The sequence below is a fragment of the Oncorhynchus kisutch genome, unplaced genomic scaffold (assembly GCF_002021735.2).
Source record: "Oncorhynchus kisutch isolate 150728-3 unplaced genomic scaffold, Okis_V2 scaffold761, whole genome shotgun sequence".
Taxonomy (NCBI): domain Eukaryota; kingdom Metazoa; phylum Chordata; class Actinopteri; order Salmoniformes; family Salmonidae; genus Oncorhynchus; species Oncorhynchus kisutch.
The window spans coordinates 62,045-86,979 of NW_022262706.1; the positions used below are offsets into that span (position 1 = coordinate 62,045).

Genomic DNA, 24,935 nt, shown 5'->3' on the forward strand with positions numbered 1-24,935 from the left:
TGTAGACAGAATGTCTCGACATCCCCTCCTGTTGTTTGAATTCACCGCCTTTGTTCTCTAAACCAAATATACAGGGTGTTGCATACATGATATCTCCCGAAGAAATGCCACCATGGCCCTGTAAACTCATTCCGTACTTTCGCTAGTTAGGGACAGAACGATATTGGACACTCTGAACGATCTGTTAGACACGGCAAGAGATTATGGCGAACCTACGTGATGTCTTACAGTTGGAAATTTGTGGAGATAGCCTGCATAACACAGTATCTCTTATTTTACCCAACGGCGAAGCAGATCTTGAACAATTTATCGCACTGCTAGAACGCCTTGTTCAGTCAAATTTAGCCATCATAGCAGATCGGACCCTCGAGCTTGTAGTGCAAATAATACGTCAACCCCAGGGTGGTGGTGGGCAGAGAAGGAAGCTTGATAGCCTAATGCAGTCAGAAATCATAAGCAATAAAAGGTAATCCAGGTAATAAGCTATGTTTTGCAATAGGCCTAGCGCATTTACTTAACCCTGGATGTACTGATCTGATGGCATTGCAAAAGGCTAGAGAGCTCCAAACGGCCAGTGGGTCTCGGTATACAGGATGCTGTGGCTTTCTCTGACATAGTCAAATTTGAAAACCTTCTGAATATCAAGATTGTGGTTTTGTACCACAGTAGAGCTAATGCAGCTCTCTTGAGGTTCCAAAACAACCCCCAACCGCATTCTCAGATTCTGTACTTTTAAGTGCAAAACGAACATTACTACGCTGTTACCAACATCACGGCGTTCATAGGGGCACCATATGTGTGTCCATCCTGCCATACCGGCTACACCCGAAAGGGGGGGGCACTCGTGCCGTTATAACTGTTCAGTATGTCAGGATGCAGATTGCCCAATGCAACCCTTAAACTTGACACCCTGTGAGGATTGCCACCGCACATGTCGTTCGACCTACTGTTACGAAAAACACAAAATTGAAACATGGCACCCCAAGGCATGTAAATCTGTAAGCAGTTGTGACATTAACAAGAAATGCCCAAAATGTCTTTGCAATTACAACCTTAAAATAGATCACCCTAAACCGCATGTGTGTGGAATCATACATTGTCCAATCTGTAAAGGGCCTTTGAAAAGCAGAGACGCTGAAGTGGTTCAAGAAGTGCCACACGAGTGTTATATTCAGCCCTTGGCTGAAGATGAACATTCAGAGAAATGTGTCCTATGATTTTGAGACAAATCAGCAATCGGGGGTTCATTTACCTATTTTTGTATCTACCATGACTTTCAAGGGTGAAAAGTGGTCGGCAGAGGGATCCAATTGTGCACTGCTCCAGTACAGAAACTTCACGTTTATAGCGCACAATGCTAGAGCCTACGTCTCTTACCTTCTTCCGAACCCCTTGATACAGCAAGGCGTGGCACCCAGTGTCATAGCTGGAAAGGAAGGCTTGAACATGAGGATCAGACTTTGAGGGCGGCCCATTCGTGCTCCCACAAAACCTCCACTTTTAGCCCGTAAGTAGCCTGTAAAGGATCCAATTTGTCTTTAAACTCTTGGTACATTTCCCCAAAAGTCTTTTGGGTTAGGACACACATGGCCTGGGGCACAAAGCAAGATTTACAACCGTGGAAGAAACAACTGTTGTACTCATACACGGTCTCAACCCCGTCAATCTGGGTGTATCCATCTACATGGTAAGAGTCAAACGCCTTCTCCCCCCGATTCAAAGCATGTTGAATAAAAATGTCTTTATCCTGGGCCATATACACCAACCATTGAATGGACCCACCAGAGTATGACTTGAATTGGCGTCGGTAGTTGTCAGGCGAGGGGATTGCTATAGAGGATGTAGGCAGCTAGTGTGTACGATAGGTTTTCATGCATGCCGATGCAAAAGTTGTACAACTCCAGGGGTCAATGCCTGCATCTTTGATTACCTCTTCTCTGAATCTGAGGCATCCTTCACGAAGTATAACCACATCATTGTCACAGTATGATTGCATCTCTTTATGGAAATCAAAGGTGCCATGTCTTACTGTCTCGTACCACGTCATGAATCTCTCACGCTCTTTGGGAGACATTTGATCACACCCGTACATTTCTGGGCTGGGATATGATCTGACATAATGTAGATTCTCCTCAGATGTGAAGAAGTGGGGGAACCAGCCTTTCACAGAGTTTTCAAAACCCAAGGCCTCTGGCATTTGAAGGAGGTCTTTATCCTAGTGAGATTTGCTAAGGCGAACACCGCCATGTTTAGTTTTGCCCAACCTAGGTCGAGGCACAGACACGGTCTCAATGGAGATAGCTGAGCTGACTACACTGACTGTGCTAGTGGCAGACTGGCTAACAGCCTGCTGCCTGGCCTGCACCCTATTTCAAAGTGGAGCTAGAGGAGTTAGAGCCCTGTCTATGTTGGTAGATATGAGAGCACCCCTCCAGCTAGGATGGAGTCCGTCACTCCTCCGCAGGTCAGGCTTGGTCCTGTTTGTGGGTGAGTCCCAGAAAGAGGGCCAATTATCTACAAATTCTCTCTTTTGGGAGGGGCAGAAACCAGTTTTCAACCAGCGATTGAGTTGTGAGACTCTGCTGTAGAGCTCATCACTCCCCATAACGGGAGGAGTAGAGACAAGAGAAGGCTCGGCCTCTGACTCCGACTCGTTGCTTAATGGGGAAAACCGGTTGAGCATTCCTACAGCATTTCCCCCCTAGAAACCGTGAGAAAGTTGTCCGGCTGCGGGGACCGTGCGAGGGGATTTATACTAACGCTACTATCTGTACTTACTGGTGGCACAGACGCTGTTTCATCCTTACCTACACTGAAATTACCCTTGCCTAACGATTGCGTCTGAAGCTGGGCTTGTAGCACAGCTATCCTCACCATAAGGTGATAGTTCTCCTGTATGAGTACAGCAACTGCAATTAGAAGGCATCATGTTAATGTTACTACTTAGCTTTGGCTGTTGGAGGTCCTGACGAACCATGTCCAGATAAAGCGTCCGGAGTATGAGGATTCTGTGTTATGCACTATAGCCCGTTACCATATGTGATTTAATAGTATCTGCTGTTGGCTTGTGAGGATGTATGTGTTATGCAACATAGCTGAATTGAAACATTGTTAACCGTTTCAGGGCCATGGGCCTCATGATAGACAAATACAGAATAACATGAAGACAGGAACTGTGCAATGAGTTGGGGGGGGGGGCACATTCAGAACGTAGTGTTGCGAGAACAGTCTTGTTAGATAACAGGAGCCAGGTGCCTGATAACTGCATATCTACACAGCTACAACGACTGACCGCTGAAGCGCTTAGAGGGCTGGGACCAGCCTCTGCGCCAACAATCAACGATTGGGCGTGGTTTAGACTCACCCAGCCTAGTCTCTACTCTGACAGGCCGGCTCAGAAGCAGGAACTACTTCTGTCAGAGTATATTAAGTATCTTTGTCAGGAAGTCAGTTCTGTTTTGCCCTGCGAGGTGGGACAGAGAACCCGTATATACGAAAATTGCATTTACCACTTATTGCCTAGCTAATAAAAAATATAGCATAAATCGGTGCCTCATTTTAATATTTTTCCTGATACCAGATTCGAATTGACGCAACCCTGACATTAGGGGAAAAAAACAAAAATATAAACGGTAATTAAAAAGTAAAAACCGTAAAGTTGTCATGTAGCAAAGTAGGCAACAAAACACACAGCAACACGTAAGTCTGCAAGTTGTGACCGGAAATAGCATCAAAATGCTGTTTGAGGTATCATGTGATGCTACTAGCATAAATGGACCAACACTGAGCAAATGTAGCTTAAATCAAATGGTACAGTTAATATTTATTTGAGCCAAAACAAGCAAATGCAGTTACACACTGGACTAGAGTACCCGTTAACTATTGCATGTCCCAGGTCAGATATCCATGGCGTCGTCAGAGGACGGGCCGGTGGCAGGGTCAGAGGTGGCGTCGTCAGAGGACGGGCCGGTGGCAGCTGCAGAGGTGGCGTCGTCAGAGGACGGGCCGGTCGCAGCGGCGGCGTCGTCGCCGGACGGGCCGGTGGCAGCTGCAGAGGTGGCGTCGTCAGAGGACGGGCCGGTGGCAGCTGCAGAGGTGGCGTCGTCAGAGGACGGGCCGGTGGCAGCTGCAGAGGTGGCGTCGTCAGAGGACGGGCCGGTGGCAGCTGCAGAGGTGGCGTCGTCAGAGGACGGGCCGGTGGCAGCTTCAGAGGTGGCGTCGTCAGAGGACGGGCCGGTGGCAGCTTCAGAGGTGGCGTCGTCAGAGGACAGGGCATCATTTGCCGGAGAACTACCATGGTTTGGAGAAGCTTGGGATTCTACTTCATTGGTCTCTAAATACTCTTGAGAAAAAACAAAAGGAACAGTTGGGTATTCTACAGCAACACATCTGTTCTACACGGTCTAGGCCAAATTGCTAATCGAATTTTGAGCAACATGAAGCCAACAGTTTTCAAAGTATATGTTTCAGGCCGTACCTTCTCTGGTTTGTTTCGCGTCAGACCCTATGGATCGGAGCAAGGCCAGGGCATGCACAATGGAGACGTCATTTGATGACAGCTCTGAAAAATTTAGGTTTAGGTACACAAGCAAAAGGTTTGACAACATTATTTAGACTGAGTTACTCTATGCTGTTGAATGAGTGTCAAACACAGCAGCACCATAGACAGTGACAAAGAACATAGCTAGAAGGGTTGTGGAAAGAAACACTTACCTCCAAGTCTCCTCTGCAGAGAGACTTGATCTTGCTTCTGGGACTTTCCAACAGGGTAACAAGAAACTGAGGAGAAAGTGTTGACAGAAGTTGAGTTCACACAAAATAGCTACATATATTAATAGCAGTGAAGAATAAAAGATGACCAACGCGGAAGATACAGACAGTCAAATATTAATACCCAACTTATAAAGTTAAGCATATTTACCAAACAAATCCCTTAAACATTAGTGAACCAACCTTTGACAACCCCCACAGTCATCACAACGAGCAGCAATTCTCTCACACCTCCCATGATCATGAAAATAGTCTGTGTTATCAACAGGTAATGTCTTCCCATGGCCTGTATGAGGCTTATATAGGCCACTAATGACCGTTTACCTGACAAACATGGCTTAACGATCAATTAACAAGCTTGATTGAGTTGTTACGTTCAGATAGAAATAGACCATGTAGAACACATGTTGATTCTTATCAAGTTGGTGGGCAGGCAATCTTTTCTACTCCATATATTGCATTTATATCTGTAATGATTAACCCTAATGGTCTCAGATCAGCAGTAGAAAGAAGTAGGCCTAATTATTTTAGGTGTAATCTTCAAAGATATTAGGGGGAAATAAACACTGTACCCAAATCCACGTTTTACAATGCTCCTGGGAAATGGGTAGGCCTCCACCTATAGTCCTTCACAGTTTTACAGCTGTGATATATTTATTTATTTACATAGATCACATACATAAATAAATATGATAGCTGTAGGTAGCGTTGAGATAAAATTCCCATATTCTATTGCTACTAACATAAATCCTAATATATCATGTTTTCCTCATTTGCTCTGTAGGAGGTTCGTCATATGAAGGACATTCAAGTGGATGTGACCCCTAACCTGCAATAGGGGCTCAGTGAGGTGACAGACATCCTGTAATGGATCTCCAGCTAGTGTCTGAGGACCTGGAGAAGGCTGTGTCTACAGCTGTGGGGCAGGACAAGCATGGTAACCTAACCTCACTGTATGAAGGATTTTATTGTTATGGATAGTCATCTCCAATCTGTTCAAATATCACTGTTGTTGATAACACACATTACCAAAATGATTCACACTTGTCTTCCTATTTCCACATAATCTGTCATGGTTCCCCACCCCAACAGGGCATAAAACCAACCTCTCTTTATTGCTACTGCTAATACACCCAAATCCAACAGCGTTCGAGTATCTTATTGCTTTTCTTCTAACCCTGAATGGCAACATTTTATCCTAGTACACAAGCATGTCACTTTATCCATCCACACCCACTCTACTGCCGCATGGCCACTGCGGCTGAGACTTTCACCCTCTCGTTACAGGTATAGCAGGTAACCAACCCCACCCGGGTCTTACCCCCTAGGACTTACCCTTTGCAGGTACCTGCCTGCTCGGGCTTACCTTCTGGGACTCAACCTATTCCGGGACTCGACCGGTCGTAATACAATGGGACTACTGAATAAGCTCAGGCTTTCTAGGTTCGTACCCTATAATTGGTTCAGCCTACGACTCTCATCTCCCCAAGATGCCAGAATTAGTGATAACGGGTGTAGGAACTGTGCCTACCTTGTTTCTGTTTCACTGATTCGGAATCTCTAGTTCGACTGCAAATCGCGGTGAACCCTGCTCGCAGTGCCAACTGTTAGGTTCTAATTCTCAGAGTAAAAACTCGACGGACACTATGAATGCTTGAACCAAGTTTATTCTTCCCAGAGGGTCAAGACAGCTGCATTAGACAAAAAACATATTCACACAAGCACTGATATTTAATCCTCTCTCCTATGCTGAGTCTCCTCCTACACATCTAAACAGTCAATGCATCTCTGTTGCTAGACAGAACCTTAGTGATATCTGTTCTTCCTCACTTCATCTGACCTGACCGCTACCCCAAAGTGCTCACTCCTCCCCAACTCAAGGCTGACATGGTGATTGGTACCAGACTGTGTCTCTTCTCATCCCAGAGGATCCCACCCATAGGATGCCTGATGGCTAACAAAAACATATCCTGACATAATGTAAACGTTATACATTAAGCTCTCTCCCTCAGTGACATGAATTCATAGATTTCATATTCTCAGAACCCAACAGTAGGTTTTAAGGTGTGGCTGCATGTTTGTCGTGGACGCATCGTCACTCTTGATGTTCTTTTTCCAAGTCTGAACTGGCCGTTCTTCTCTTTCCTCGACTAATTGAAACCTCAGGGACAGACATCCTGAACGAATCTGATGTCAGAGCTCCCATCAGCCCTCTACACCTCGCTGTGAGTAAAGCCTACCTGCTCCTGTAGTGGTCTCCATATGACAAATGGCACCCTATTCCCTATTTAGTACACTACGTTTGATCAGATCCTTATAGGCCCTGATCAAAAGTAGTTCACTACATAGGGAATAGGGTGCTATCTGGGATGCAAGCATGGTGTAGATTTTCCACAGGAAGTTGACTGTCCAGACAGACTCACACACCATATTCCGATCTATTCCTGATTAGTGTAAAATACATGCATATTCTACACAGTGATGATGAGGATGATTTCCTTATTTTGCCATTTGTGTTATCAACCTCAGAGGAGAAGTAGAGTGTTTGTTTCTCAATCCCACGCTTGGCAGGAACCTCCGATGTTTATGCTGGGCAGGAGCAAAAATGGGCTCCCGATTGAAAGACTCTGGTCTACTTTAGAGGTCTAGCACTGTATTTCTGTTCAGGTGTACCACTGGTCTACTCTAGGACATTGATTATATTAAGAGTGAATATCTATTCATGCGTACCACAGTCACCACCATGCTATGGAGGTCCTGGTTCAGTCTCTGCTGGATCTAGACGTGAGGGACAGCCAGGGGCGCACCCCTCCGGACCTGGCTGCCTTAAAAAGCCTTGTGGAGTGTGTTGACGTCCTCATCAACCAGGAAGCCTCCATCCTGGTTAAAGACTTCACTCTGAAGAGGACCCCCATCCACGCTGGAGGTAGACATAAGGATATCACATAGAGCTTCTGTAATTAAAAAGTTTTCCTGACCAAGATGGCCATTTGTTTGGTCATGATGCTAGGACGACTATGTCCACTCTAGGGATGGTATCGTGTGAAAATGCCCACGAGACACTGATCTAAGGTCATTTTTTGTCATGTTCTCCACTAATGATTGAGGATCTAGGGAGGGTAAGCTGATCCTAGATCAGTGCACAGGGGAGACTTCTATCCAGAGCCAGGTACACAGCTAGCAAGTGACAGGCTTCAATGGCCTCAGCCCCAAAATTCTTTATTATCTGCTGTGTTAACATCATGAGGATGTCATCTACCAACACCACTGTTCTTGAAATCTGTCTGTTCATGTGAAGGTTATAGTCGTCCAGCAATCTGCTCATATCCTCTCTGTTGATCCTCCTCTAGCTACCAATGGTCAATCATCTGACATTCTTATATCCTCTTGTTGATCCTCCTCTAGCTACCAATGGTCAATCATCTGACATTCTTATATTCTCTCTGTTTATCCTCCTCTCGCTACCAATGGTCAATCATCTCACATTCTTATATCTTCTCAGTTTTTCCATCTCTAGCTACTGAAGGTCAATCATCTCACATTGTTATATCCTCTCTGTTTATCTTCCTCTAGCAACCAACGGACATTCGGAGTGTTTGCGTTTGCTGATTGGAAATGCTGACATCCAGAGTACAGTGGACATTCAAGACGGAATAGTCACTTGGGTTTTGGATACAATTCCTGAAATAAAGAGATTTTGAAACTGGGGCTGCATCCAAAATGGCAACCTGTACCCTACTTGGTACAGTACTTTAAACCAAAGTCCTATGGGCTCAGGTCAAGAGTAGTGTACCATATAGGGAATAGGTTGCCATTTGGGACTCAGCCTGGTTACTACCAGTTTGTAATATGACCTGTTGTCTTGTGTATCAGAACCCCTCTGATGCTGTCGGTGCTGAGCGGACACAGACTGTGTGTACTCCCTGTTCAACAAGGGAGCAAGCGTAGAAGCCAAAGACAAATGGCACAGAACAGCTCTACACAGAAGGGTTGTGAGGAGAGTTGGCTGTACGCGCTCACACACAGAAAGAGAGGGGGAGGCTTGTTCTGATCTAGGGATGGGGCCATTGAAATACTAGGGATGGCTTTGGTGTGGGATCTAGCATGGAATATAAATTATGCCCAAATATACCTATTATGATTCCTTATTATTTAATTGATTATAAATTATTCAAATCCATTCTTGTCTCCCCTCCCTTCCCTTCCTCCTAGGCGGTGACTTTTCACGAGGAGTGCAGCACAGTGCCAGCTTCCTGGTTCGGGAAGGTAAGGGGCGGAGCCATGTCCACCTGGTGGCGGCGTCCGGACACATCGGGATACTGGGGTGGCTCCTACACACCGCCCAGTCAGTGTGGACCCTCCCCGTCATCACAGACAACCAGGGCTACACGCCACTACACTTGGCCTGCTACAACGGTATGTACTGGACAGAGGGACAGCGAAGTGGGCCAGAGGCCACAAACAAATACACACATAAACATAGCGTGTCTTAAATCACCACAGCCAGCTTCAGGAGGGCACGAACCGAGACAGTCCGCACAGGAACCTTAAGAGTCCCTCAGACAGAGAGAGAGAAGAGGGAGGGATAGGGGGAGGCACAACAGGCCCACACTCATCCTCTCATACCACCAGGTTCCCTTCCAGCAGATACTGCACTTCAGAGGAACTGCTGCTGCTATACCCCATCTTTACCTTTACCCACAAAGGTCCTAAACGGTAGAAAGTGTCCGGCCAACAGACAGACGCACACCTTATGACGGCAATAACCTGTAGTCCAAGGGGATAGTAGCACTTCACTGAGAGCAAAACAGACAGGGACCAAAAGATGTGGAAGAAGCATTTTCAAAACCTGTTTTGACTGTAGAAATTGGGCTGAGTGTTTGTGCTGAGAAAAGACATAAGGAGTGATGTTTCATTTAAGTTTCATGAGAGTGATTGTCATGTTTATCCGCACACTAAGACAGTCAGAACGCACCTAGCCTCTTGTCTGTAATCCATGTGGGAGGAGGGGAAATCATACATTCTGTATGAACAAATATTTTTATAAAATCATTCATGTCTTTTTTTATTCCCACAGGCTCTGTGGGAATAAAAAAATGGTAGCATTTGCTCTGATGAGTAATTGTAAAGATTTAATGCATCCCAAAAGGAACCCTATACTGAATAGTACACTACTGTTGAACAGGGTCCATAGGGTTCTGGTCAAAAGCAGTGCCATTTAGGATGCTGGTATGTGAACAACAGGACTTTTTGATGGGACATATTACATTATTAAACCTACCTGTCCTTTGGCCTCTAGAAAGTAAATGATTCATTAATGTATTCTTTCTTGTGATATTTATGTCATCATTTTGTGCCTTCGTTAGTTACTGAGGGGAGGTTAGGAGAGTAGGGGCACCTGTATGAGCGACGAGAGCTGGTTTTACATGTAAGTATTCACTAATAGGAAACCAAGTCAGTTAGGAGAGAAGACTAGTAGACACCCAGCAGAGTAATTGAAATGCAAGTTGTCAACCGTGATATTAGTTAGCACTGACACCATACCCCGATTCTAGCAACATCCTCATATGTACCAACCCCAAACACTCAGTTACACAACCATCAAGTTAAAATGAACTAGAACCCATTCCACATCATGTCAAATCAAAATAACATCAAATGTATTTATATAGCCCTTCGTACATCAGCTGATATCTCAAAGTGCTGTACAGAAACCCAGCCTAAAACCCCAAACAGCAAGCAATGCAGGTGTAGAAGCACGGTGGCTAGGAAAAACTCCCTAGAAAGGCCAAAACCTAGGAAGAAACCTAGAGTGGAACCAGGCTATGTGGGGTGGCCAGTCCTCTTCTGGCTGTGCCGTGTGGAGATTATAACAGAACATGGCCAAGATGTTCATAAATGACCAGCATGGTCAAATAATAATAATCACAGGCAGAACAGTTGAAACTGGAGCAGCAGCACGGCCAGGTGGACTGGGGACAGCAAGGAGTCATCATGCCAGGTAGTCCTGAAGCATGGTCCTAGGGCTCAGGTCCTCCGAGAGAGAGAGAGAAAGAAAGAGAGAAAGAGAAAATTAGAGAGAGCATACTTAAATTCACACAGGACACCGGATAGGACAGGAGAAGTACTCCAGATATAACAAACTGACCCTTGCCCCCCGACACATAAACTACTGCAGCATAAATACTGGAGGCTGAGACAGGAGGGGTCAGGAGACACTGTGGCCCCATCCGATGACACCCCCGGACAGGGCCAAACAGTAAGGATATAACCCCACCCACTTTGCCAAAGCACAGCCCCCACACCACTAGAGGGATATCTTCAACCACCAACTTACCATCCTGAGACAAGGCCCGAGTGTAGCCCACAAAGATCTCCGCCACGGCACAACCCAAGGGAGGGCGCCAACCCAGACAGGAAGATCACATCACCCCTCCTAGGCACGGTATGAAAGAGCCCTAGTAAGCCAGTAACTCAGCCCCTGTTAATAGGGTTAGAGGCAGAGAATCCCAGTGGAAAGAGGGGAGCCGGCCAGGCAGAGACAGCAAGGGCGGTTCGTTGCTCCAGAGCCTTTCCGTTCACCTTCACACTCCTGGGCCAGACTACACTCCATCATATGACCCACTGAAGAGAAGGTTGAGACCGGGTTTGCGTCTCTCACATGGGTAGGCAGACCATTCCATAAAAATGGAGCTCTATAGGAGAAAGCCCTGCCTCCAGCTGTTTGCTTAGAAATTCTAGGGACGATTAGGAGGCCTGCGTCTTGTGACCGTGTAGGTATGTATGGCAGGACCAAATCAGAGAGATAGCAGTAAAACCTTGAAATCAGCCCTTGCCTTGACAGGAGGCCAGTGTAGGGAGGCTAGCACTGGAGTAATATGATATATTTTTTGGGTTCTAGTCAGGATCCTATTTAGCACTAACTGAAGTTTATTTAGTGCTTTATCCGGGTAGCCGGAAAGTAGAGCAGTAGTGCATTGCAGTAGTCTAACCTAGAAGTGACAAAAGCATGGATACATTTTTCGGCATCATTTTTGGACAGAAAGTTAGATTTTTGCAATGTTACGTAGATGGAAAAAAGCTGTCCTTGAAACAGTCTTGATATGTTCTTCAAAAGAGAGATCAGGGTCCAGAGTAACGCCGAGGGCCTTCGCAGTTTTATTTGAGACGACTGTACAGCCATTAAGATTAATTGTCAGATTCAACAGAAGATCTCTTTGTTTCTTGGGACCTAGAACAAGCATCTCTGTTTTGTCCGAGTTTAAAAGTAGAAAGTTTGCAGCCATCCACTTCCTTATGTCTGAAACACATGCTTCTAGCGAGGGCAATTTTGTGGCTTCACCATGTTTCATTGAAATGTTCAGCTGTGTGTCATCTGCATAGCAGTGAAAGTTAACATTATGTTTTCGAATGACATCCCCAAGAGGTAAAATATATAGTGAAATCAATCGTGGTCCTAAAAACGGAACCTTGAGGAACATCGAAATTTACAGTTGATTTGTCAGAGGACAAACAATTCAGAGAGACAAACTGATATCTTTCCGACAGATAAGATCTAAACCAGGCCAGAACTTGTCCGTATGGACCAATTTGGGTTTCCAATCTCTCCAAAAGAATGTGGTGATCGATGGTATCAAAAGCAGCACTAAGGTCTAGGAGCACGAGAACAGATGCAGAGCCCCGGTCTGATGCCATTAAAAGGTCATTTACCACCTTCACAAGTGCAGTCTCAGTGCTATGATGGGGTCTAAAACCAGACTGAAGCATTTCGTATACATTGTTTGTCTTCAGGAAGGCAGTGAGTTGCTGCGCAACAGCCTTTTCTAAAAATGTTGAGAGGAATGGAAGATTCGATATAGGCCGATAGTTTTTTATATTTTCTGGGTCAAGGTTTGGCTTTTTCAAGAGAGGCTTTATTACTGCCACTTTTAGTGAGTTTGGTACACATCCGGTGGATAGAGATCTGTTTATTATGTTCAACATAGGAGGGCCAAGCACAGGAAGCAGCTCTTTCAGTAGTTTAGTTGGAATAGGGTCCAGTATGGATCTTGAAGGTTTAGAGGCCATGATCATTTTCATCGTTGTGTCAAGAGATATAGTACTAAAACACTTGAGTGTCTCTCTTGATCCTAGGTCCTGGCAGAGTTGTGCAGACTCAGGACAAATGAGCTTTGAAGGAATACGCAGATTTAAAGAGGAGTCCGTAATTTGCTTTCTAATAATCATCTTTTCCTCAAAGAGGTTCATGAATTTATTACTGCTGAGGTGAAAGCCATCCTCTCTTGGGGAATGCTGCTTTGTAGTTAGCTTTGCTTTGCGACAGTATCAAAAAGGAATTTCGGATTGTTCTTATTTTCCTCAATTAAGTTGGAAAAATAGGATGATCGAGCAGCAGCAAGGGCTCTTCGATACTGCACGGTACTGTCTTTCCAAGCTAGTCGGAAGACTTCCAGTTTGGTGTGGCGTCATTTCCGTTCCAATTTTCTGGAAGCTTGCTTCAGAGCTCGGGTATTTTCTATATGCCAGGGAGCTAGTTTCTTATGAGAAATGTTTTTAGTTTTTAGGGTTGCAACTGCATCTAGGGTATTGCGCAAGGTTAAATTGAGTTCCTCAGTTAGGTGGTTAACTGATTTTTGTCCTCTGGCGTCCTTGGGTAGACAGAGGGAGTCTGGAAGGACATCAAAGAATCTTTGTGTCATCTGTGAATTTATAGCATGACTTTTGATGTTCCTTGGTTGCGGTCTGAGCAGATTATTTGTTGCAATTGCAAATGTAATAAAATGGTGGTCCGATAGTCCAGGATTATGAGGAAAAACATTAAGATCCACAACATTTATCCCATGGGACAAAACTAGGCCCAGAGTATGACTGTGACAGTGAGTAGGTCCAGAGACATGTTGGACAAAACCCACTGAGTCGATGATGAAAGCCTTTTGGAATGGGTCTGTGGACTTTTCCATGTGAATATTAAAGTCACCAAAAATTAGAATATTATCTGCTATGACTACAAGGTCCGATAGGAATTCAGGGAACTCAATGAGGAACGCTGTATATGGCCCAGGAGGCCTGTAAACAGTAGCTAAAAAAAAGTTATTGAGTAGGCTACATAGATTTCATGACTAGAAGCTCAAAAGATGAAAACGTCTTTTTTGTTTGTTTGTACATTTCAATTTGCTATCGTAAATGTTAGCAACACCTCCGCGGGATGCACGAGGGATATGGTCACTAGTGTAGCCAGGAGGTGAGGCCTCATTTAACACAGTAAATTCATCAGGCTAAAGCCATGTTTCAATCAGGCCAATCACATCAAGATTATGATCAGTTCATTGACTATAATTGCCTTTGAAGTAAGGGATATGACATTAAGTAGCCCTATTTTGAGATGTGAGGTATCATGATCTCTTTCAATAATGACAGGAATGGAGGAGGTCTTTATCCTAGTGAGATTGCTAAGGCGAACACCGCCACGTTTAGTTTTGTCCAACCTAGGTCGAGGCACAGACACGGTCTCAATGGAGATAGCTGAGCTGACTACACTGACTGTGCTAGTGGCAGACTGGCTAACAGCCTGCTGCCTGGCCTGCACCCTATTTCATTGTGGTGCTAGAGGAGTTAGAGCCCTGTCTATGTTGGTAGATAAGATGAGAGCACCCCTCCAGCTAGGATGGAGTCCGTCACTCCTCCGCAGGTCAGGCTTGGTCCTGTTTGTGGGTGAGTCCCAGAAAGAGGGCCAATTATATACAAAATTCTATCTTTTGGGAGGGGCAGAAACCAGTTTTCATCCAGCGATTGAGTTGTGAGACTCTGCTGTAGAGCTCATCACTCCCCCTAACTGGGAGGGGGCCAGAGACAATTACTCAATGCCGACACATCTTTCTAGCTGATTTACACGCTGAAGCTATGTGGTGATCTCTGACTGTTTCATCCTAATATCGTTGGTGCCGACGTGGATAACAATATCTCTATACTCGCCAGTTTGAGCTTTAGCCAGCACCATCTTCAGATTAGCCTTAACGTCGGTTGCCCTGCCGCCTGGTAAACAGTGTATGATCGCTGGATGATTCGTTTTAAGTCTAATACTGCGGGTAATGGAGTCGCCAATGACGAGAGTTTTCAATTTGTCAGAGCTAATGGTGGGAAGCTTCGACGTCTCAGACCCCGTAACGGGAGGAGTAGAGACAAGAGAAGGCTCGGCCTCTGACTCCGACTCGTTGCTTAATGGGGAAAACCGGTTGAAAGTTTGTCGGCTGAATGAGCGACACCGGTTGAGCATTCCTACAGCATTACCCTCCAGAAACCGTGAGAAAGTTGTCCGGCTGCGGGGACCGTGCGAGGGGATTTATACTAACGTTACTATCTGTACTTACTGGTGGCACAGACGCTGTTTCATCCTTTCCTACACAGAAATTACCCTTGCCTAACGATTGCGTCTGAAGCTGGGCTTGTAGCACAGTTGTATCCTCACCGTAAGGCGATCGTTCTCCTGTATGAGTACAGCGACTGCAATTAGAAGGCATCATGTTAATGTTACTTAGCTTCGGCTGTTGGAGGTCCTGACGAACCATGTCCAGATAAAGCGTCCGGAGTATGAGGATTCTGTGTTATGCACTATAGCCCGTTACCATATGTGATTTAATATTATCTGCTGTTGGCTTGTGTGGATGTATGTATGTGTTATGCAACATAGCTGACTTGAACCCTTGTTAACAGTTTCAGGGCCATGGGCCTTTCTCATGATGGAAAAATACATAACATGAAGGCCGGACCTGTGCAATGAGTTGGGGGGGGCACATTCAGAACGTAGTGTTGCGAGAACAGTCTTGTTAGATAACAGGAGCCAGGTGCCTGATAACTGCATATCTACAACGACTGACCGCTGAAGCGCTTAGAGGGCTGGGACCAGCCTCTGCGCCAACAATCAACGATTGGGCGTGGTTTAGACTCACCCAGCCTCTACTCTGACAGGCCGGCTCGGAAGCAGGAACTACTTCTGTCAGAGTATATTAAATATCTTTGTCAGGAACAAGTCAGTTCTGTTTTGCCCTGCGAGGTGGGACAGAGAGCCCGTATATACGAAAATTGCATTTACCACTTAGCTAATAAAAAATACATAGCATACGTCGGTGCCTCATTTTTATATTTTTCCTGATACCAGATTCGAATTGACGCAACCCTGACACGAGGGGAAAAACCAAAAATATAAACGGTTTTTACTTTATAATTACCGTAAAGTTGTCATGTAGCAAAGTAGGCAACAAAACACACAGCAACACGTAAACAAGTCTGCAAGTTGTGACCGGAAATGGCGTCAAAATGCTGTTTGAGGTATCATGTGATGCTACTAGCATAAATGGACCAACACTGAGCAAATGTAGCTTAAGTCAAATGGTAATTTAAAACACAGGGGTCAGAGTAATACTGCTGGCGCATGGATATAATGCAAAATAAATGTTGCCATCACCCCAGTTACTCAAGTCAGGTCATAGACCTCAGCTCCAAGTAGGAACCACCAAAACAATACAGAGGACACAAGTATTACAGTTAATGTTTATTTGAGCCAAAACAAGCAAATGCAGTTACACACTGGACTAGAGTACCCGTTAACTATTGCATGTCCCACGTCAGATATCCATGGCGTCGTCGCCGGACGGGCCGGTGGCAGCTTCAGAGGTGGCGTGGTCGCCAGACGGGCCGGTGGCAGCTTCAGAGGTGGCGTGGTCGCCAGACGGGCCGGTGGCAGCTTCAGAGGTGGCGTCGTCGCCAGACGGGCCGGTGGCAGCTTCAGAGGTGGCGTCGCCAGAGGACGGGCCGGTGGCAGCTACAGAGGTGGCGTCGTCAGAGGACGGGCCGGTGGCAGCTACAGAGGTGGCGTCGTCAGAGGACGGGCCGGTGGCAGCTTCAGAGGTGGCGTCGTCAGAGGACGGGCCGGTGGCAGCTTCAGAGGTGGCGTCGTCAGAGGACGGGCCGGTGGCAGCTTCAGAGGTGGCGTCGTCGCCAGACGGGCCGGTGGCAGCTTCAGAGGTGGCGTCGTCGCCAGACGGGCCGGTGGCAGCTTCAGAGGTGGCGTCGTCGCCAGACGGGCCGGTGGCAGCTTCAGAGGTGGCGTCGTCGCCAGAGGACGGGCCGGTGGCAGCTTCAGAGGTGGCGTCGTCGCCAGAGGACGGGCCGGTGGCAGCTTCAGAGGTGGCGTCGTCGCCAGACGGGCCGGTGGCAGCTTCAGAGGTGGCGTCGTCGCCAGAGGACGGGCCGGTGGCAGCTTCAGAGGTGGCGTCGCCAGAGGACGGGCCGGTGGCAGCTACAGAGGTGGCGTCGCCAGAGGACGGGCCGGTGGCAGCTACAGAGGTGGCGTCGCCAGAGGACGGGCCGGTGGCAGCTACAGAGGTGGCGTCGTCAGAGGACGGGCCGGTGGCAGCTTCAGAGGTGGCGTCGTCAGAGGACGGGCCGGTGGCAGCTTCAGAGGTGGCGTCGTCAGAGGACGGGCCGGTGGCAGCTACAGAGGTGGCGTCGTCGCCAGACGGGCCGGTGGAAGCTACAGAGGTGGCGTCGTCGCCAGACGGGCCGGTGGCAGCTTCAGAGGTGGCGTCGTCGCCAGACGGGCCGGTGGCAGCTTCAGAGGTGGCGTCGTCGCCAGACGGGCCGGTGGCAGCTTCAGAGGTGGCGTCGTCGCCAGAGGACGGGCCGGTGGCAGCTACAGAGGTGGCGTCGCCAGAGGACGGGCCGGTGGCAGCTTCAGAGGTGGCGTCGCCAGAGGACGGGCCGGTGGCAGCTTCAGAGGTGGCGTCGTCAGAGGACGGGCCGGTGGCAGCTTCAGAGGTGGCGTCGTCAGAGGACGGGCCGGTGGCAGCTTCAGAGGTGGCGTCGTCAGAGGACGGGCCGGTGGCAGCTTCAGAGGTGGCGTCGTCAGAGGACGGGCCGGTGGCAGCTTCAGAGGTGGCGTCGTCAGAGGACGGGCCGGTGGCAGCTTCAGAGGTGGCGTCGTCGCCAGACGGGCCGGTGGCAGCTTCAGAGGTGGCGTCGTCGCCAGACGGGCCGGTGGCAGCTTCAGAGGTGGCGTCGTCGCCAGAGGACGGGCCGGTGGCAGCTACAGAGGTGGCGTCGCCAGAGGACGGGCCGGTGGCAGCTACAGAGGTGGCGTCGCCAGAGGACGGGCCGGTGGCAGCTTCAGAGGTGGCGTCGTCAGAGGACGGGCCGGTGGCAGCTTCAGAGGTGGCGTCGTCAGAGGACGGGCCGGTGGCAGCTTCAGAGGTGGCGTCGTCAGAGGACGGGCCGGTGGCAGCTTCAGAGGTGGCGTCGTCGCCGGACGGGCCGGTGGCAGCTTCAGAGGTGGCGTCGTCGCCGGACGGGCCGGTGGCAGCTTCAGAGGTGGCGTCGTCGCCGGACGGGCCGGTGGCAGCTTCAGAGGTGGCGTCGTCGCCGGACGGGCCGGTGGCAGCTTCAGAGGTGGCGTCGTCGCCGGACGGGCCGGTGGCAGCTTCAGAGGTGGCGTCGTCGCCGGACGGGCCGGTGGCAGCTTCAGAGGTGGCGTCGTCGCCGGACGGGCCGGTGGCAGCTTCAGAGGTGGCGTCGTCGCCGGACGGGCCGGTGGCAGCTTCAGAGGTGGCGTCGTCGCCGGACGGGCCGGTGGCAGCTTCAGAGGTGGCGTCGTCGCCGGACGGGCCGGTGGCAGCTTCAGAGGTGGCGTCGTCGCCGGACGGGCCGGTGGCAGCTTCAGAGGTGGCGTCGTCGCCGGACGGGCCGGTGGCAGCTTCAGAGGTGGCGTCGTCGCCGGACGGGCCGGTGGCAGCTTCAGAGGTGGCGTCGTCGCCGGACGGGCCGGTGGCAGCTTCAGAGGTGGCGTCGTCGCCGGACGGGCCGGTGGCAGCTTCAGAGGTGGCGTCGTCGCCGGACGGGCCGGTGGCAGCTTCAGAGGTGGCGTCGTCGCCGGACGGGCCGGTGGCAGCTTCAGAGGTGGCGTCGTCGCCGGACGGGCCGGTGGCAGCTTCAGAGGTGGCGTCGTCGCCGGACGGGCCGGTGGCAGCTTCAGAGGTGGCGTCGTCGCCGGACGGGCCGGTGGCAGCTTCAGAGGTGGCGTCGTCGCCGGACGGGCCGGTGGCAGCTTCAGAGGTGGCGTCGTCGCCGGACGGGCCGGTGGCAGCTTCAGAGGTGGCGTCGTCGCCGGACGGGCCGGTGGCAGCTTCAGAGGTGGCGTCGTCAGAGGACATGTGCCTCAGCTTCTCCTCAGAGGACAGGGCATCATTTGCCGGAGAGCTACCATGGTTTGGAGAAGCTTGGGATTCTACTTCATTGGTCTCTAAATACTCTTGAGAAAAAACAAAAGGAACAGTTGGGTATTCTACAGCAACACATCTGTTCTACACGGTCTAGGCCAAATTGCTAATCGAATTTTGAGCAACATGAAGCCAACAGTTTTCAAAGTATATGTTTCAGGCCGTACCTTCTCTGGTTTGTTTCGCGTCAGACCCTATGATTCGGAGCAAGGCCAGGGCATGCACAATGGAGACGTCATTTGATGACAGCTCTGAAAAATTTAGGTTTAGGTACACAAGCAAAAGGTTTGACAACATTATTTAGACTGAGTTACTCTATGCTGTTGAATGAGTGTCAAACACAGCAGCACCATAGACAGTGACAAAGAACATAGCTAGAAGGGTTGTGGAAAGAAACACTTACCTCCAAGTCTCCTCTGCAGAGAGACTTGATCTTGCTTCTGGGACTTTCCAACAGGGTAACAAGAAACTGAGGAGAAAGTGTTGACAGAAGTTGAGTTCACACAAAATAGCTACATATATTAATAGCAGTGAAGAATAAAAGATGACCAACGCGGAAGATACAGACAGTCAAATATTAATACCCAACTTATAAAGTTAAGCATATTTACCAAACAAATCCCTTAAACATTAGTGAACCAACCTTTGACAACCCCCACAGTCATCACAACGAGCAGCAATTCTCTCACACCTCCCATGATCATGAAAATAGTCTGTGTTATCAACAGGTAATGTCTTCCCATGGCCTGTATGAGGCTTATATAGGCCACTAATGACCGTTTACCTGACAAACATGGCTTAACGATCAATTAACAAGCTTGATTGAGTTGTTACGTTCAGATAGAAATAGACCATGTAGAACACATGTTGATTCTTATCAAGTTGGTGGGCAGGCAATCTTTTCTACTCCATATATTGCATTTATATCTGTAATGATTAACCCTAATGGTCTCAGATCAGCAGTAGAAAGAAGTAGGCCTAATTATTTTAGGTGTAATCTTCAAAGATATTAGGGGGAAATAAACACTGTACCCAAATCCACGTTTTTACAATGCTCCTGGGAAATGGGTAGGCCTCCACCTATAGTCCTTCACAGTTTTACAGCTGTGATATATTTATTTATTTACATAGATCACATACATAAATAAATATGATAGCTGTAGGTAGCGTTGAGATAAAATTCCCATATTCTATTGCTACTAACATAAATCCTAATATATCATGTTTTCCTCATTTGCTCTGTAGGAGGTTCGTCATATGAAGGACATTCAAGTGGATGTGACCCCTAACCTGCAATAGGGGCTCAGTGAGGTGACAGACATCCTGTAATGGATCTCCAGCTAGTGTCTGAGGACCTGGAGAAGGCTGTGTCTACAGCTGTGGGGCAGGACAAGCATGGTAACCTAACCTCACTGTATGAAGGATTTTATTGTTATGGATAGTCATCTCCAATCTGTTCAAATATCACTGTTGTTGATAACACACATTACCAAAATGATTCACACTTGTCTTCCTATTTCCACATAATCTGTCATGGTTCCCCACCCCAACAGGGCATAAAACCAACCTCTCTTTATTGCTACTGCTAATACACCCAAATCCAACAGCGTTCGAGAACCCTGCTCGCAGTGCCAACTGTTAGGTTCTAATTCTCAGAGTAAAAACTCGACGGACACTATGAATGCTTGAACCAAGTTTATTCTTCCCAGAGGGTCAAGACAGCTGCATTAGACAAAAAACATATTCACACAAGCACTGATATTTAATCCTCTCTCCTATGCTGAGTCTCCTCCTACACATCTAAACAGTCAATGCATCTCTGTTGCTAGACAGAACCTTAGTGATATCTGTTCTTCCTCACTTCATCTGACCTGACCGCTACCCCAAAGTGCTCACTCCTCCCCAACTCAAGGCTGACATGGTGATTGGTACCAGACTGTGTCTCTTCTCATCCCAGAGGATCCCACCCATAGGATGCCTGATGGCTAACAAAAACATATCCTGACATAATGTAAACGTTATACATTAAGCTCTCTCCCTCAGTGACATGAATTCGTAGATTTCATATTCTCAGAACCCAACAGTAGGTTTTAAGGTGTGGCTGCATGTTTGTCGTGGACGCATCGTCACTCTTGATGTTCTTTTTCCAAGTCTGAACTGGCCGGTCTTCTCTTTCCTCGACTAATTGAAACCTCAGGGACAGACATCCTGAACGAATCTGATGTCAGAGCTCCCATCAGCCCTCTACACCTCGCTGTGAGTAAAGCCTACCAGCTCCTGTAGTGGTCTCCATATGACAAATGGCACCCTATTCCCTATTTAGTACACTACGTTTGATCAGATCCTTATAGGCCCTGATCAAAAGTAGTTCACTACATAGGGAATAAGGTGCTATCTGGGATGCAAGCATGGTGTAGATTTTCCACAGGAAGTTGACTGTCCAGACAGACTCACACACCATATTCCGATCTATTCCTGATTAGTGTAAAATACATGCATATTCCACACAGTGATGATGAGGATGATTTCCTTATTTTGCCATTTGAGTTAATCGTAATTGGCTGTACGCGCTCACACACAGAAAGAGAGGGGGAGGCTTGTTCTGATCTAGGGATGGGGCCATTGAAATACTAGGGATGGCTTTGGTGTGGGATCTAGCATGGAATATAAATTATGCCCAAATATACCTATTATGATTCCTTATTATTTAATTGATTATAAATTATTCAAATCCATTCTTGTCTCCCCTCCCTTCCCTTCCTCCTAGGCGGTGACTTTTCACGAGGAGTGCAGCACAGTGCCAGCTTCCTGGTTCGGGAAGGTAAGGGGCGGAGCCATGTCCACCTGGTGGCGGCGTCCGGACACATCGGGATACTGGGGTGGCTCCTACACACCGCCCAGTCAGTGTGGACCCTCCCCGTCATCACAGACAACCAGGGCTACACGCCACTACACTTGGCCTGCTACAACGGTATGTACTGGACAGAGGGACAGCGAAGTGGGCCAGAGGCCACAAACAAATACACACATAAACATAGCGTGTCTTAAATCACCACAGCCAGCTTCAGGAGGGCACGAACCGAGACAGTCCGCACAGGAACCTTAAGAGTCCCTCAGACAGAGAGAGAGAAGAGGGAGGGATAGGGGGAGGCACAACAGGCCCACACTCATCCTCTCATACCACCAGGTTCCCTTCCAGCAGATACTGGACTTCAGAGGAACTGCTGCTGCTATACCCCATCTTTACCTTTACCCACAAAGGTCCTAAACGGTAGAAAGTGTCCGGCCAACAGACAGACGCACACCTTATGACGGCAATAACCTGTAGTCCAAGGGGATAGTAGCACTTCACTGAGAGCAAAACAGACAGGGACCAAAAGATGTGGAAGAAGCATTTTCAAAACCTGTTTTGACTGTAGAAATTGGGCTGAGTGTTTGTGCTGAGAAAAGACATAAGGAGTGATGTTTCATTTAAGTTTCATGAGAGTGATTGTCATGTTTATCCGCACACTAAGACAGTCAGAACGCACCTAGCCTCTTGTCTGTAATCCATGTGGGAGGAGGGGAAATCATACATTATGTATGAACAAATATTTTTATAAAATCATTCATGTCTTAAGCTCTGTGGGAATAAAAAAATGGTAGCATTTGCTCTGATGAGTAATTGTAAAGATTTAATGCATCCCAAAAGGAACCCTATACTGAATAGTACACTACTGTTGAACAGGGTCCATAGGGTTCTGGTCAAAAGCAGTGCCATTTAGGATGCTGGTATGTGAACAACAGGACTTTTTGATGGGACATATTACATTATTAAACCTACCTGTCCTTTGGCCTCTAGAAAGTAAATGATTAATTAATGTATTCTTTCTTGTGATATTTATGTCATCATTTTGTGCCTTCGTTAGTTACTGAGGGGAGGTTAGGAGAGTAGGGGCACCTGTATGAGCGACGAGAGCTGGTTTTACATGTAAGTATTCACTAATAGGAAACCAAGTCAGTTAGGAGAGAAGACTAGTAGACACCCAGCAGAGTAATTGAAATGCAAGTTGTCAACCGTGATATTAGTTAGCACTGACACCATTAACCCCGATTCTAGCAACATCCTCATATGTACCAACCCCAAACACTCAGTTACACAACCATCAAGTTAAAATGAACTAGAACCCATTCCACATCATGTCAAATCAAAATAACATCAAATGTATTTATATAGCCCTTCGTACATCAGCTGATATCTCAAAGTGCTGTACAGAAACCCAGCCTAAAACCCCAAACAGCAAGCAATGCAGGTGTAGAAGCACGGTGGCTAGGAAAAACTCCCTAGAAAGGCCAAAACCTAGGAAGAAACCTAGAGTGGAACCAGGCTATGTGGGGTGGCCAGTCCTCTTCTGGCTGTGCCGTGTGGAGATTATAACAGAACATGGCCAAGATGTTCATAAATGACCAGCATGGTCAAATAATAATAATCACAGGCAGAACAGTTGAGTCATCATGCCAGGTAGTCCTGAAGCATGGTCCTAGGGCTCAGGTCCTCCGAGAGAGAGAAAGAAAGAGAGAAAGAGAAAATTAGAGAGAGCATACTTAAATTCACACAGGACACCGGATAGGACAGGATAAGTACTCCAGATATAACAAACTGACCCTTGCCCCCCGACACATAAACTACTGCAGCATAAATACTGGAGGCTGAGACAGGAGGGGTCAGGAGACACTGTGGCCCCATCCGATGACACCCCCGGACAGGGCCAAACAGTAAGGATATAACCCCACCCACTTTGCCAAAGCACAGCCCCCACACCACTAGAGGGATATCTTCAACCACCAACTTACCATCCTGAGACAAGGCCCGAGTGTAGCCCACAAAGATCTCCGCCACGGCACAACCCAAGGGAGGGCGCCAACCCAGACAGGAAGATCACATCACCCCTCCTAGGCACGGTATGAAAGAGCCCTAGTAAGCCAGTAACTCAGCCCCTGTTCATAGGGTTAGAGGCAGGAAGCCAGTGTAGGGAGGCTAGCACTGGAGTAATATGATATATTTTTGGGGTTCTAGTCAGGATCCTATTTAGCACTAACTGAAGTTTATTTAGTGCTTTATCCGGGTAGCCGGAAAGTAGAGCAGTAGTGCATTGCAGTAGTCTAACCTAGAAGTGACAAAAGCATGGATACATTTTTCGGCATCATTTTTGGACAGAAAGTTAGATTTTTGCAATGTTATGTAGATGGAAAAAAGCTGTCCTTGAAACAGTCTTGATATGTTCTTCAAAAGAGAGATCAGGGTCCAGAGTAACGCCGAGGGCCTTCGCAGTTTTATTTGAGACGACTGTACAGCCATTAAGATTAATTGTCAGATTCAACAGAAGATCTCTTTGTTTCTTGGGACCTAGAACAAGCATCTCTGTTTTGTCCGAGTTTAAAAGTAGAACGTTTCCTTATGTCTGAAACACATGCTTCTAGCGAGGGCAATTTTGGGGCTTCACCATGTTTCATTGAAATGTTCAGCTGTGTGTCATCTGCATAGCAGTGAAAGTTAACATTATGTTTTCGAATGACATCCCCAAGAGGTAAAATATATAGTGAAATCAATCGTGGTCCTAAAAACGGAACCTTGAGGAACATCGAAATTTACAGTTGATTTGTCAGAGGACAAACAATTCAGAGAGACAAACTGATATCTTTCCGACAGATAAGATCTAAACCAGGCCAGAACTTGTCCGTATGGACCAATTTGGGTTTCCAATCTCTCCAAAAGAATGTGGTGATCGATGGTATCAAAAGCAGCACTAAGGTCTAGGAGCACGAGAACAGATGCAGAGCCCCGGTCTGATGCCATTAAAAGGTCATTTACCACCTTCACAAGTGCAGTCTCAGTGCTATGATGGGGTCTAAAACCAG

At 47.6% G+C, this 24,935-nt stretch overlaps 3 protein-coding genes across 3 annotated transcripts in view; 1 reads left to right on the plus strand and 2 right to left on the minus strand.

Annotated features, from left to right (window-relative positions):
* The window catches only part of LOC116361884 (polysialoglycoprotein-like), a 35,737-nt gene extending 30,651 nt beyond the window's left edge, over positions 1-5,086 (minus strand). Inside the window, exons 1-4 of the mRNA XM_031816211.1 lie at positions 4,954-5,086; positions 4,714-4,779; positions 4,478-4,561; positions 3,925-4,342 (exon numbers count right to left, since the gene is read on the minus strand). Of these exons, the coding sequence (XP_031672071.1) occupies positions 3,925-4,342; positions 4,478-4,561; positions 4,714-4,779; positions 4,954-5,053 (668 nt within the window). The 5' untranslated portion in view covers positions 5,054-5,086. The remainder of the gene's footprint in view (positions 1-3,924; positions 4,343-4,477; positions 4,562-4,713; positions 4,780-4,953) is intronic.
* A 2,493-nt stretch (positions 5,087-7,579) lies between these two features.
* LOC116361882 (uncharacterized) overlaps positions 7,580-24,935 on the plus strand; it is a 44,269-nt gene continuing 26,913 nt past the window's right edge. Inside the window, exons 1-7 of the mRNA XM_031816196.1 lie at positions 7,580-7,696; positions 8,344-8,400; positions 8,644-8,778; positions 8,983-9,186; positions 20,283-20,435; positions 21,235-21,293; positions 21,805-22,008. The gene's annotated coding sequence lies outside the window, so the exon portion shown is untranslated. The remainder of the gene's footprint in view (positions 7,697-8,343; positions 8,401-8,643; positions 8,779-8,982; positions 9,187-20,282; positions 20,436-21,234; positions 21,294-21,804; positions 22,009-24,935) is intronic.
* Positions 17,151-19,813, minus strand: LOC116361885 (polysialoglycoprotein-like; the record flags this gene model as incomplete). Its single annotated transcript, XM_031816213.1, has 5 exons — positions 19,681-19,813; positions 19,441-19,506; positions 19,205-19,288; positions 17,528-19,069; positions 17,151-17,260 (listed from the first exon to the last, which is right to left on the minus strand). Coding segments are annotated over exons 1-5 (1,902 nt in total), but the record flags the coding sequence as incomplete, so codon positions are not given.